General features: G+C 45.8%; 1 protein-coding gene across 3 annotated transcripts; it reads right to left on the bottom strand.

Moving 5' to 3' along the window:
• Positions 1-4,384: 4,384 nt before the first annotated feature.
• On the bottom strand, positions 4,385-14,761 carry DYRK3 (dual specificity tyrosine phosphorylation regulated kinase 3). Of its 3 annotated transcripts, none has more exons than XM_015885304.3 (3): positions 14,543-14,761; positions 13,653-13,768; positions 4,385-10,563 (listed from the first exon to the last, which is right to left on the bottom strand). In XM_015885304.3, the coding sequence occupies exons 1-3, from the start codon at positions 14,580-14,582 to the stop codon at positions 8,992-8,994; spliced, it is 1,728 nt and encodes a 575-aa protein (XP_015740790.2). In that variant the 5' UTR covers positions 14,583-14,761; the 3' UTR covers positions 4,385-8,991. The 3 variants fall into 3 exon arrangements, with proteins under 3 accessions (XP_015740790.2, XP_015740791.2, XP_015740794.2); XM_015885305.3 differs by having other exon boundaries at positions 13,653-13,764; XM_015885308.3 differs by lacking the exons at positions 13,653-13,768; positions 14,543-14,761 and adding an exon at positions 11,764-12,143.

The following is a 14,761-nucleotide window of genomic DNA, read 5'->3' as shown; positions in this document are numbered from 1 at the left end:
TTATTTGATTATCATGGAGTTAGCAGGGAAAAAATAGACCTTGTAGATTAGGGTAACAATCATTAACTCTGCGTGCATCCCGTCCTGGTGGATTTGTATGAGCATCGTGCCACTGGAAAGCTCTCCCATTTAAAAATGATAATACATCTTAAATAATCCTGCATGCTTCTAGGGCAGGGGTAATTGAATTGAGGAGGTACCGCTAATCCCCATTGCTGCTATCAATGCCTTAAAGTGATGGGGGGGTTGGAACAAGCAGAGGAGGGGCAGTTTTTTGCCCTCTCATTGCAGTGGATGGGGTGGAAGTGCTGTGTTGTGCCCACAGTCCTGCTCTGCTCCGGCAGCTGCTGTGCCCCTGGGATGCAGCTCATTGCTGGAAGGGATCCCAGGGCAGAGTGTATTTATAGAGCACTCTGGGATCTTCAGGGATGGAAGGAGCTGTTCTAACCTGGATTTACAAGCCAAAAAAGTAGCCAAACGCTTTCTGCGCTTTGCCCTTCATCCGCTGTCATTCTGCATTCAGATGGAGAGCCTTCCATTAACCCTGGGGCACTAAGGGACATTCCCAGCTGGCAATATCGGTCCCAGCCAGGGATATTCCCCTTGGCACCCCATCCTGCAGCAGGATGGCAGAGATGCCCTTGGCATGGTTTCTCTGGCAGATTAGCACCCCAGCAGTGCTGGCATACCCGTGGGATGGCATTGCAGTCCTTCTGCTGGGCACACAGAGCCCACAGCTGTGAGACACACAGGGAAGTATTGCTTAGGACCAAGGATTGTGCCCCCAGCTGCTGCCACCCCATACACTGAAGGAGCACAGCATCTAATAGTGCAGCCAGGCCCCAGCACTGACCCCTTAACACCACTTTTCTCCACACAGGGTTATTTTTTCCTCCCTCCAAGTGGAAACTGAATCCTGATTCATTGCCCACGGGGTGATGCCAAATGGACAACCTGAACTCACAGTCACAAAAACCGCTGCTCAGAAGCACGGGAATACATACCTTTAATTTGCTTTGAAAGGCATGTAGCCCAAACTGACAAGAAAAACCACAGATCCCACATAGGAGATAACAGAGCCTGAAAGCAAATATTAGTGCTCCTCTATGGGCACAGCAGCAGCGCAGCTCCACAGCTGTGACACAAGGAATGAGCATTTCAGATCTGGTTCTCACCTCGGCTTTTCTGAGCACAGATTTATTTGCTTTGCCCTATAAATCCACAGCAGCACCAGCACAAAGATGGAGAAGCTCAAGGTGTTGTGGTGGGGACAGGCCCATTGTGAGCTCCCTGCAGCTCCTGGGTTCCTCTAGATCCACAGCTGGATCTACAGGAGCAAAAATAGGTGATGTTCTTTAGGATGGGCTGCCTGCTTCTCCTGCCATTGCCCCACAGCAGGCAGCAAGGCTGGCACTGCTTCACACTTCCACAGCACTTATCACTACAGGCAATGTCACACTCAGCTCTGGAGCAGAGATAGGGAGCCCAGGGGCCTCTGTCTGGGTGAGAAATAACTCGGATGGACACGAGCAGAGCCAGCCCCTGTCAGCAGGCAGCAGTGTCAGAGCAGGGACAGCGAGATCACCTCTGTGCTACCCACAGGAAGGGGAAAAACAGGGAATGAGGGAATGAAGGTTGGGTGGGTGTGAAGACAGATGAAGCACAGCATGCAGGGTGAGCACTGGGACAAGGGACCTGCTTTTAAATTGGGCCATCCCAGTGAACAATGCATTTACATCTGCTGGCATCCACCAGGTCCCCCCCAGTCTGCCAGCAGGGAGGAGGGAGGCATTTGTGCAATGAGATTACGGAGATTAGCTCCGTTAGGATAAGCAGCTCCCAGGCTGGCCCTAATCCAGCAGGAGCCTGCAGCCCACACACCACTGCTGTCTGCCTCTCCCTACAGAAGCTGAAGGGCTCATCTCTCTCAAGCAAAACCAGCAGGAAGACTAATAAAAAGCATATTCTAAACCTAAGTGGCTGAGGGCAATGCAGCCATACAAGGCTCACTCGGGCCGCAGAGCCAAGGGGCAGCACTCCATGCTCAGCACTGTGCCAGTGGGTGCTGATGGGGCTTTATCTGCATTTCTGCACGTGGTGGAAAATCACTTGGGGAACTGAGCAACAGGCTGAAAGTGCCTGAGACCAACTGGAGCAGCTGCTGAGGGCTGTGAGGGAAGGGCCTTGCACTGACAGCACCATATCCACCCCGGTGTGCTGAAACCAGGAACAGAGATTACATTGCAGCAGGCTGTGACCTGGCATGTGCCACTGGCCAGAAATAAAACTGTTTATGTAGCAACGGAAATAATAGCAACAGCAGCTAGGTAAGATGTAGCTCCCTCTATTTATGTTACTTATTTATTAAGGCCAGGAGTATCTATTTATTTGGGTGGAAGGGATCTGTTTCCATTACAAATGGTTTTGCTCGTGGTGAGCAGCCCAAGCTGTGCTGCAGGGATCTTCTCACACAGCTTTGAGTGATGCATGTTGCCCTTCTGCATGCATTGAGATGGGCAGGATGCAGCTGCAGGTGGGGACCATCACCCCGTGCCATCCCTTCACTGCACTGCAACAAGGGAAGGGTCAGGTCTAAGGGAAAAGAAATGAATCACCAAGGGGTATTTATAAAGCTTTGTGCCAGTCTCGTGCATTTCCCATCACACTGGGATGTGTCAATGGGTCACGCGTGGTCCTGCAAGTGCTAAAGGAAGGGCTGGAAATAGTTACAGCCCTGCATGTGATTGCAGCAGGGGGAAGGAAAAAAGCTGAGCAGGAAGTCTTATCTGTCTCTCACCCCCTTGGTGCTCCTACAGCACCATCAGTGTTTCACATAGCAAGAAATGAGATATAAAGCACCCAGGATTCTGCAGCGCTGCCCAGCAAAGGAGCAGAAACTGCAGCATCCTGGTTGCTACAGTATTTATCTGCATCCAAAGGAGACCAGAGGAACATGCAGGCAGCACACAGATGTAGACACACATGCTGCAGGAGGAGCTGGCAGTGCATGGTGCCAAAAGCTTGCAATGCACTGAGCTCTGCACAGGGCAACGGCAATACAGGGAATTGCAAAGGGATATACAGGGGATATACAGCTTATGGCTGAGAGATTTATGCTCATACCAGAAAAACCATCCCTGCTTGCCTGCCCTGCATTTATTTTGTGCTTCGATTCAAGACAGGGAACTTCTGGTGTGAATTCCCTGTGTGACCTTTCCTGTTTGATGCCTTCACAGCCGGCTGCTCAGCCCTCAGGCATCGCTTCATTCCTACCATCCATCACCAGCGCTTCCCGGAGCAGCAATGCCACAACTACCAGCACTGCTGTCACCCAGTTCTGAATGGAGATATTAAGGACATCACTCCAATGCAGGCCTTCAGAGCAACTGTGTTTCTGAGCACCCACATGTGTGGTTGTGGTTATCCTGAGAAGTGTTTGCAGAACCCTTCAGGCAGATCTGACAAGAGGAAAGAAAACAACCCCAGCACGGCCCACCATTCATTCATTCATCTTCTGTGCAGAGGAGGACTCCGTTTATAAAAGGATTAGATGAATCACATGGAGAGCAGCATTGGCTCGTTAGCTGATGCTTCAAGAAAACCTAATTATGGGCAAAAGTCACCTCGGCAGCCCAAGCAATCGCAAGGCATGGGCCAAACCCTCCTGTGAGCAGTGCCTGTGTGAAGGGCTGAGTGCCACTGCAGCCCTATGGGGAACACACACAGCCCAGAGCCTACAGCCCGCACCTACATCCATGTATCCGCTCATAAAGGAGCTCAGAGAACACTCAAGAGTCTGTATGTACACTCTGTTGCTGTATCAGCCCATAAACTTCTTGTTTAATCAAACATCTGCCATTCACCCACACTAAAAGAAGGGAAAGACCCCATTCTGCTGCCTTGCAAAGAGTCTCTGCATGTAACGTACATCACTTAACCACGCAGGTCATAACTCCAGACCTTTTTATGGCAGGATGACTTCACCTCCCAACTATTCTGATATCCACTGGTGTGCGGGACGTTACCCATTTATAGGTTTCTAATAAAAGCAAATCTTCCTTAAGTGGCTGCCGCTGGATTTCTCAACACAGCCCAGGGATAAGCAGGATTCTGAGCTTTAAAAAGATCTCCACCGGGCTAAATAAGAAAGTGATGACCAACCAATGTTATGGCAAAACTTCGGGACGTTCTAATTACAGCACGTTTGTCACATTGGAGCACTCCTCTCCATCAGCACAGAGGCACTGAAATCACCACGTCGAGGCCAAAAACCTCCTGCCCATCTCTGCTTAGACACAGAGGGTAGCACAAACTATAGCAACACTGAAGCAATCCGGAATAGATTAAAACCAAGCTCTTCTTTCAGGAATTCACAGTCTGCTGCTAAAGAAAATGATGCATTTATTTGCTTTTAAAAACAACCAGAAGTACAACGTTAGGAAATATCTGCCCGTCACATTTAGATACAGAGTTTGAGACTGACTGAAAGTGTTCCTTCACAGGGTTATATTCACATGCATCTTAAAGTGTTTCCTACATTTCCACCTCACTGTATTTACAATAAGAAGGCTAACCCGTGAATTCCTCACACACACACACACCGACATAAAGTGTGGACAGCTGCAAAGGATAAGAAACCCTGAATAGTAAATTCATTGCACCAAGACGAATGTAGGCTGGTAAAATAATAAGGCACAGTACTATGGATAGGGAACACGGGTTATTCCTGCAGGGCTGCAGCCTGTGTTCCCTATGAACACAGCGATGCTCACCCATGCAAGACTGCTCTGCTGACCCCAAGGTCTAAATGTGACAGTGGGAGCTGAGAACAAAGTGTTGGCAGAGTTTGGGGCTCTTTGATGCTACATGGGAAATGCAGCCATATCAAGTTAAAAAAAAATAACAAGAATCAAGTGGTATCTTCGATATACATCAGATATAAAACCATGACGTCCAGTTTGATAGATGCTGGGTACCCACAGCCTCCTAGTGCTCGACACATGGAAAAGCTGCAAGCTCTTTGAATTAAGGAGAAGTCTTTCACTGTGGCTTGCTCTCCATCCCAGCTGGGTACCGCAGAGAAGCGCTGCAGATCTTTCCATGTTATTTTGGCTCTTCGCTTCCATACCGGCATTAAACTTTGGCAGGCAGGGGGGATTTGTGTCAATCATTTCAGCCCAGATCCGAGCGCGCAATCAGCCTTTCGTTTGTGTGGGTAGGATTAGTAAGACATCGCTGAGATCATCATGTGGACGTTTCGCAGCCAAAACAGCTATTAGTGTTTAAAAAGAAACAAAATAGAGCTGCAGCCTGCAGTGAACATCCCTTTAAAAAGGACCCGAGGTTTATTTCAGAGGTAGATTCAAAGATGACCATTGCAAAGAACCTCTACCGCTAAATTCCTAATTCCAACAGCTTCCACCTGCACGGAAGCCCTATTAGTTCGCAGCTATTGTAAACAATGGCAGACTGCATAACACACCTCAAACCTTACAGAGGGGTTTGTTCTGAGCTCTGAGCTTAGCAGACAAGCAGAACTCCCATTCAGACAGGTCAGACTGGGTAGCAAACCTTAACAAGGAGCACACTGGAGGCAGAGCCCAAACCAGCTTTGGGGGCTGCAGCACCACATCCCACATCACTGAGTTCAAACAGAAACAAGTTTCTCTTTGCAACTGAAACAGCCACGTGGTATTTGGACCCCAGTGTAAAAGCGATGCATATCTGGCAGATGCTCTGCCTTATCATTTGTTTTATAGTTAAAAAAAGATATTGCTAAAACAAACAGCTAAAAACGCGGACAATGAACACAGCGCGTTACTTCCAACACAAAGACTAACGATAACGAGTAGTCAAACAGAAAGAAACATCATAAGGAGCATCGACAAACAAGTCCAGGTGGTTTCATTATAGTTCCTAGAAATGTGATGGCTGTTTGGTTAGAAACCCAAGCAATTGGCATTTGTGTCGTGCTAACTTCCTAAGAGAACACAATTGAGGGTGCAGGGGAACCTCATGAGTGCTGGTAAAACAAAGAGGTTCCTCAAAAACAAACACTGTTGCGTTCATCTATTTAGATGAGTTCAGCACTGTATCACTTCAACATCCTAACCAGCATCACAAGTAATGAAAGCGATGCACTTCTGATAACCTCGGACCTCATTTATAGTGCTCAGCTTCCCAAAAAGCAAATGTGGACTTGAGATTCGACATCATCTCACTGAAGACTGTCACTGCAAGCAGATCCATGATTGATAAATGACACTGTTAACAACACAGCCTGTGTTCCAGCCCTGTGAGCGTGGCTGTGTGTGATTCCCATAGGAACCCACCACGAGTTCAATAAGGGAAGTGTTTGCAGGTATGAGAACTCAGCTCACCCAGACACTGAATTTATGAGCTCCCTTGAAGGGCTCTTCCACTTCGGGCACACTGTGCCACGCTATTCTTAGAAAGCAAATACTGCATAAAGAACACGGGGCTTAGTAAATGAAAACAGAGCTCTGGGTTATGTAGAACCTCTTTTCAATATAGTAGAAATCTTCCAAAGTTGCTTCTTTTTTCCTTCTCATCTGCTGTGGCTACATAGAACAGATTAGCAAGACAGTTAACTGTGTGATTTTAAAACACAGGAGTAGTCCCAGGTAAATAAGGTTGATTCTTCAACATGTGCAGCTCACAGAGAGCACCTTGCTCAGTCAGGTCAAGGTGAACACAACATTTTGAGGTAAAAAAGGCAACGTTTTTGCCAGCTAATGACTCCATTTGTTGCTTCGCAGCTGTGATGTGAGAAGTTGCCTCGTCATAACCAGATCCCAGAAGTCCCAGGAGAACAATCATTCCACATTGGGTATTTTAGAGATGAAAGCATTCTACAGCCAAGCCACTGGTTGCTGCTCCTAAAACAGGGTATTCCATCTCCTCCTTGTACAGCTCCTAACACAAACACTCTGTCTTCTTCCTGGCTCCAAACACTACTGCCACTCTACAGCCCTTCTATGCCAAGTGCTCCTTTTCTACACACCTTTCTTACCAAGCTACTGCTCCTCACAAGGTTCCCCTTCTTCCTCGCCCACCTGGTTTATTTAAATAAAAGAAAGTTAAAAATGCAAATAGGAAAATCAGAGGAAATGGGATGTTCTGGCTTTGGGAAATGTGTCCCTTCTATTAGAGATGCTGCTGACATTGGTGGTGTGTCCTATCACTTCCCTCCCCCCCCCCAAAATCTGTTTCCCTGCTTGTATGTTCTAATAAAACATCATTCAGCTTCTCTAAACATAAAATACCACTCGTGCCTTAGTGTGAAGTGAACAACAAACACAGCACACACACACACTGCTGTTGCTCGTGGCCATGTGGATAAAAGCTAGACTACACTATTTGAATAGCATTACTGAGCTTAGTGCATTTACTCTCATAAAGCAGAAGTCAGCAAAGCTCCTATGTGAGAATCTCCACTTAAAGAACAGTTGTGGGAAGCCTGGGGCTTTGGCTCTCACTCTTTGGCCTTTCCATCCACGCCTCCATCCAGATTTTGAGCAGTGCTGTAATTAGAACAGGGAGAAGCTGAAAGCTCAGCCCCATCTCCTCAGAAGGCAGCTCTGCTATTGAACATGTGGTCACCTTATCTTACAAATCACCCTGATCCTTCTTTTGTTTGTAGAACCAGAGACTCCTTGTTTTAATACTAAAAACTTGCTGCGGAGAAACTCATTAAATTTAAAACCCTCTCTTCATAAGAGTTCTAAATTGTGTTTAAAATTGCATTCAGGAACCTGGCAGGAGATCAGATGTTTTTGTAAATGGACCCACGCCATGTGGCTCCAAGAGCTAAGAACCAGAACAAGTTGTGCTGCTATCGTTACAGGTCACACCACCACCCCATATTCTTGGAAGATAAAGGAATTAGAAGCTTACACATCTCAGCATGCAGAAACATCTCTCGCAGACCCAAAGGAATATGATTAGGACTAAAATAATTTATCTCATAACGCAGTTTGATTTGGATCTATGAATTTTTTTGTATCTTATCAGTCCTTCCTGAGATTACACTGAGATTTTGGAGAGCTATTCCATTTATTAGGGCTGTTCCACACATGTTTTCTTCTTATATCCTACATCTTAAGAACTATTACTTGTCTGACCAGCATGGCATGCTTTAGAGTTCCATGGAATTCAATAGACTTCACACACACAACAACAAAACCAAACCAAGAACTCACACCAACAAGCAAACACACACACACACACATATACACACACACCTGGGAGAGCTTCTTAATCTGAGCTCCAAGAAACATGTCATGGAATCATCAGCCCCAAACAAAGCTGCCCATGCCTGCAATGGACTCCTTCTGCTCCTGAGCTTCCCTGTCAGCCTCCCACAGACTGTAAAGGGAAATAGCACATGTGCAGGAATTACATCTACCTACACCTCCTGTGTTCCATGGCGTTCCTGAAATAAAATACAATTCAGGCTATAAAATGTCAACACCAAATTTGTCAGCATTTCTACCCAAAGGTATTTCTTAAAATTCTTAGAATAGATGAGGGAAAAGCAGCACAGAGGAGTCCAATCTTTCAGACACAAGTTAGTGAGTTCCTAATGCATTACACCCATAACGCATTTGTGCTTGTGAAAACGGGTGTAAAAACTCTCCCCAAAATAAGTTAATTTGGGGATTAACTGAAAATATACATTGTAAGTCAATTTCCCTTGTGTCCTAAGCAAAATAACCTCCTAAGCTGTCTAGTTTGGTTTCCAAAACAGCATTATTACATAGCACAGCAGCCAAACTGCCACGTTACTCATCAGATGAGCTGACCTACCTAGAATGCCATCCGCACCACACTGCGAGAGAAACAGTCTGATAAAAGTTAGCCCTTTAAATGTTTAAATCCATTAAAAACCTCTGCCTTTAACTTCCTTTGACGTTATTAACAAATAATTAAAATAAAAAGTATGTGTTCTGGAAATAAGATGATTTGCTACTAGCTGACCAGCTTCGGCAGCACAGTGCATAAAGGTATACTGCCATTGGCGTCGGATGTTAAGTTAGCCCTCAGCTTGTTTGCTACCCCAACCACAGGAGGCAACTTGGAACCAATTCCCGTGAAAGAACTCGTGTAGCTAGAAATCCTTTTACTGGAGGTTTTATCAGTGCTGGGTGGTTTGGGTGTTCGTTTACAAATCCACGGGTGCCTTAAAGCTTGACTTGGAGTCATGCGCACGGCAGGATCCCAGCTGAGACATTCCTTTAAGAACTCTATGAACAAGGGATCGTCACAGCCTTTCAGTGCTGTCACCCAGTCCTTGTTCCCTGGAGCACCTCGCACTTTCCCCCTGCGCGATCGGCTCCCGTTGAGGGTCACTCTTCCATCTGCATGTGTAGTTACAGTGCAGTAACGAGGATGACCCTTGGAGTTGATAAAGTTTTTGGCTCGCTTGGATTGATCCAAAAGCTTCTGAGGGGGCATTCCGAGAAGTTCCATCATACAAGCCAATTGGTCTCCCTCATCCTCTCCAGGAAAAAGAGGGTATCCAGTCAATAGCTCCACCAGAATACAGCCAAAACTCCACATATCTATGGGCATCCCATAGCGACTTCCTAGAATTACCTCTGGTGCTCGATAAAATCGAGACTGAATGTATGTGTAGACTCTTTGGTGCTCAAAACAGCTGGACCCAAAATCTATAACCTTGATTCCACTCCTCCCTTGCTGTTTGAGAAGGATATTTTCCGGCTTCAAGTCACAGTGTATGATTTTGTTTCTATAGAGTGCATCCAAGCACTGCAGTATAGAGTGAGCAAACTTACGCACCAGCTGGATGCTGAAACCCTGGAACTTATTTCTCTTAATCAGCTCATACAAGTTCATACTCAAGAGTTCAAAAGTCATACAGATGTGGTTCCGAAAGGTGAAGCTTTCCAGCATGTGAATAACATTCATGCTGCCACTTTTATCCTGTTTCTTCAGGTGCTCCAGGATCCGGATTTCTTCTGCTGCTTGGCGATGGAATCTCTTTTCATTGCGAACCATCTTTAAGGCTAAGTGCTGGTGGAGTTTGTGGTCATAGACTTTAGCAACTTGTCCAAAACTGCCCTTACCAATGATTTTGAGCACTTCGTAGCGGTAAGCGAGATGGTCGTGGGGCACATGAATGTAGCTGCCTTGGTCATCATCATAACCTCCGTTGTTGGGGCCACCAATCACTCCTTGCCTCTTCTTTGCAGCTGGACCCACAAAGTAAATCTCAGAGAAGTTAAATATCTCTTGCTGCTCATATGCTGATAATTGATGCTTGTACTGTTTGACGGCTTCTTCTGGAGCTTGGGAAATAGCCTTGTGTGCTTTTGAGGAACTGATGCCACCTTTAGAAGTGCTTAAGCTCTCTATGCTTTTATCTCTTGTCAGGGAAGGAAGAGATCTTTCTGAACAAGTAATTCCTGCAGACTGAAGGGAACCACTTCTTCTGTTCCCAGAGTCTTCAAACAATTGTTCCACTTTGACCTGGCTCCCACTCAGAGGGTGATCCTTCATTGCAAGCTTGGTGCTACAAACCTACAGATAGAAACACACACACAAAAAAAAAAGCTTTATTTAATCTTTTTAAAGAACAGACAGAGAACAAAATCAGTATCACAAATAAAAACAGGAATACAAGCGTGGTTTGCATTTCCATTTGGAACAAATAAAGAATGCTGCACGTCCTACCTAAGCTAACTCAAGTTAGAAGTGATGTTAGAGAAGGGAAATGCACAAAGAGAATGCAACTTAGTGAAACAAGCACATGCACAAATGTGTTTTTAAGCCCATAAGGGTAAACCCTAGAGAGTCAAACATTCAAACAAGGATACAATGCCAATCTCCAGCAGCATGCACACAGTCAGCAAACAGCCAGGGGAACGGCTATGTTTAGCTTTAAACGCGGCTGCAGCAAACACAACCAATGACAGATGCAATCTGCACCTGTCTGAAACGAGCAACACAACATGAATGTGCAGGGAAGTGTTAGCAATATTGCAGAGACAGGCACGCCACTGGAAGACAAAGAAGCAAATGATGTTAGGCTGGCACAGCCAAGCTGAACAGACAGCAAAAGGATGGCAGCAGGACAAGATATATCTTCTGTATATAAAGCTTTTCATACACATAAACATTTGGTTTTGTGTTTATTCTATTTTAAAGAGGAAAAACACATCATAACCACAGTCCCTCTGGAATCACAATAGCTGAATAACTATAAGGAAACAGACTTAGAAATCCTTCATAATCAATAATATCTTTTATTCTTTGACAGCAGCTTGTAACCACTGCCCCTTACTGCCATATGTTAAAGTATTTGCATCAAAAATAGCAAATAAATAAGAGAAGAAGCTTCGAGTTTGACATTTTCAAACAAGTAAGTGCTGAACTCCCTGGAATTCAGACCATGATTTGCACAGCAGTTACTCCCCTCCTCTTCCCACTGATGCTCCATGCTGACAGACAGCAAAGAGGTGTTGTTTTATCCCACACAACATGGAAGAAGCCGAGACTGGAGTAGCAACATCTGTTTTCCATTCTGTCCTTTAATCTAAAAATAAAGATTTGAGACACATGCCAAACCCAATCCCCGAAAACTGAAATAGCTGCACAGGAATCACACAAAAAATATAAATAAACCTGCAGAGCCATAGCAATAAAACCAAATTCCTTTTTAGTTACACAAAATCTAACATCCTAGCACAGCCCATAAATAAGAGAAGTGAATGTTCTCACCGAAAGCAAGTTACATCTCTTCAAAGACGGTGTGTTTTGCTCATAAACCCACAAGGTGGGCATTGCCTGCAGCTGTTGGTTTTAGATGAAGGGCGGTGAGGCCACTGGATGCATCCTCTTGAGTTTCACTGCCCAGAGCCCTATCAGCCCCAGCCCACCGTGTGCTGTGAGACACGCCTTGCCAGAAACTCTCGAGTGCAAAAAAGCAAAGCCCAGCCCTTGCAATGCAGAATAAACGCCTTTTTCTTGGAGCCTGGCTGAACCCCTGAGATAAGGAAGGCGTATTTTTCAGAGCCAGAAAAAACACCATTCAGTGGAGCGCTATAAAGCAGCATGCTTACAAACAAACAAGACAAAGCACAAAAGCTCAGCAAACCCCGTTCCATCTTAAACGTGTTGTTGTTTGCAGCAAACACTTACTGTTTCTAACTCCCTCAATATTTGTGAGCATATTTCTACCACAACTGTTTCTTAAAGATCAAATGATGGTTCTGGAGCCCAAACCAGGCTCAACATCCCTAAGTTGAGAATGGCCTGGGATGAAAAGGACCACAATGATCATCTGGTTTCAACCCCCTGCTATGTGTAGGGTTGCCAGCCACCAGACCAGGCTGCCCAGAGCCACATCCAGCCTGGATAGTAACAAGGGCTGAGTTCTCATTCTCAGGTGCCTGTCACAATGCACATAACAGCAGGACACACACAGAGTTCCATCTGACTTGAAGTCAGATGACTTCTGAGCAACACCAGCTTTCCCTCAGCAGCTTGCTCTTACAAATCCCAGGCTACCCAGTGTTCCTTTGTCGTTGATAAAGCACGCTGTTAGAAGCCAGGAAATTACAGTGACAACACAACTGGCACCGCATTAAAGACTCTCACATCCTTCTCACTTCAACTGAAGTTTTATAAGTAAACACTCAAAGCCAATTCCTACACTGTTCTCCAAAGTACATCGGTCATTTCCACAAACTGAATCAAACCCATCTATTCTCAAAGCAGAAATATTTATGTTCTCTGCTATAGCTGGAGATGAAAAGAAGCAACAGCTGCACATATCAGGCATCCTCAGCTCTCACGTAACTTTACATCACAACGCAAGAAACTAAGCATCACTGAAATCCATACGCTTCTCCTTTAAAGCTGAGCTCAGTTTTCATCCCTGCACACCTCAGCATGCAAGATACCACTGAGACTGCACTCTTTTTATATGTAAGGGTGAAGGTAGGCCATTCTACAGCCCTTAAGTTGGTCTTAAAAAGCCATCAGGTGTGATGAACAACATACAAATGAAAGATAAGCTGCACTATAGAAACAAAACACCCATATAATTATATTTGCACTTCACTGTATAATTTCAGTCTACTGATTTCTGTTTAGTTATGAGCAGCTGTAGTGATGCTGTGACTGAAACACTGCATTTAGGAGCTCACATTTGCCCCCATCACAAAACTACTGCTCATCAAATCTCTGCATTTCTTCTGTTTTCTCAATGCAGTCAAGAAAGGAAACCTGTGCTACTGTATTTGCTCAATGAAGGGCAAAGACCAAATGAATTAGTAATATAATAAATCTACATTAGGTGATGGTTTTCAATGCATCCTGTTCAGCAAAATGCTTATTTTCCATTGTTATGACAGTGTTTTCTTTGCCCAAGTTTCCAAAGAAATAAACTTTTATAAGACATTTGAAGACACAAACCTAACAGTGAAACCTTGGGATTCAATGAAGCTGAAATGGAAACAGCAACAGCTAAAGCAAAATGTGTGTGGACTGATGTACTTACCAGCACAAGAGGTGACACAGCAGAAGGTCTCAACCATTTGCATGTATTTACCATATATTTGCCATATATTTGCCATATATTGCCACTCAAACTTCAAAATACTCACATTAGATCTTCCGAGGGCAGGCAGTCCTGAGGGGCTGTGCTCTTCATTTGCAGACTCTTGGTACCTAAGCTGATCTATCCTCATATAGGAGTCATATAATCCGTCTCCAAACCTGGCTGGAAATGTTCCACACAGTTATTGACAATTCAAATTGCTACGGATGGAGGCAAACATTTGGGTGTAATGAATCACAGAATAACCTGGGTTGAAAAGGATCACAATGATCATTGAGTTCCAACCCCTTGCTATGTGTAGGGTCGCCAATGAGCAGGTCAAGCTGCCCAGAGCCACATCCAGCCTGGCCTTGAATGCCTGCAGGGATGGGGCATCCACAGCCTCCTTGGGAGGTTCTCATATAATTACTAAATAACATTTAACTATGGCATTCAGAGTGTTATAATACCAGCCTATAACGCCCTTTAGGAATCTTAGATCGACACTTTTGCTTTAATTTAGAGCTTCTCCTTTTTCAATCCACGCTTACACTGCAAATATACCCTCCAACTACAAATATACCCTCCAGGAACAAGAGGCAGCACGTTCCCCTCCCTGCATTAAGCACATAATCCCAAAGTGGCCTCATCGAGAGCAGCAATGCAAAAAGGAGCAGATCGGACTAGCTGGGAAGTAGGTTATCCCTTACAAACGATACAGGGGGATTACAGGCAGGGAAAAAAACACAATAAATTAGTTTTTTTAAATATTAAGAGGACGCAGCGTTAAGAGGACCCAAGAAATACACAGGAGTGAAGCAGAGTGGCTTCAGGACCCCCCTTCAAAGGGCTGCAAGGGCCTGGATGGAGGCCCCCCTCTCAGCTAGGCCCACACGTAGGCCTCATTGTTCCGCCGACCCCCTCGGGGTGCTTAGGGGCCCTTCTAACCCTTCTCACCTGCACCGGGCGGCGCCTCCGGCTTCCTACCCAGCAACATGATGGCGGGGGGAGGCGGCCCCCATCCCACGTCTCGCCTCCGCCGCCGCCCCGCACCTCCGGCCGCACCGCCGCCGTCCAGCGCTGCCGCTGCGGGCAGCCAGGCTGCGGCCGCCCGCAACTGCCGGGCCGCGGCGGGGCCGCTGGTTGCCAAGGAACGAGCCTCCGCCCGCTGCCGGA

Source organism: Coturnix japonica, chromosome 38 (genome assembly GCF_054131305.1).
Source record: "Coturnix japonica strain WE chromosome 38, WE-NBRP24, whole genome shotgun sequence".
Lineage (NCBI taxonomy): Eukaryota > Metazoa > Chordata > Aves > Galliformes > Phasianidae > Coturnix > Coturnix japonica.
Note: the sequence above shows the minus strand (reverse complement) of the source record. Positions and strands in the feature narration are given on the sequence as shown.

Coding starts and splice junctions, on each gene's coding strand:
- DYRK3 (XM_015885304.3), bottom strand. CDS start 14,582: ATGTTGCTGGGTAGGAAGCCGGAGGCGCCGCCCGGTGCAG. Junction 13,769..14,542: donor GGAGGCGCCGCCCGGTGCAG/GTGAGAAGGGTT, acceptor GAACATTTCCAG/CCAGGTTTGGAGACGGATTA. Junction 10,564..13,652: donor CTGCCCTCGGAAGATCTAAT/GTGAGTATTTTG, acceptor TTCTATCTGTAG/GTTTGTAGCACCAAGCTTGC.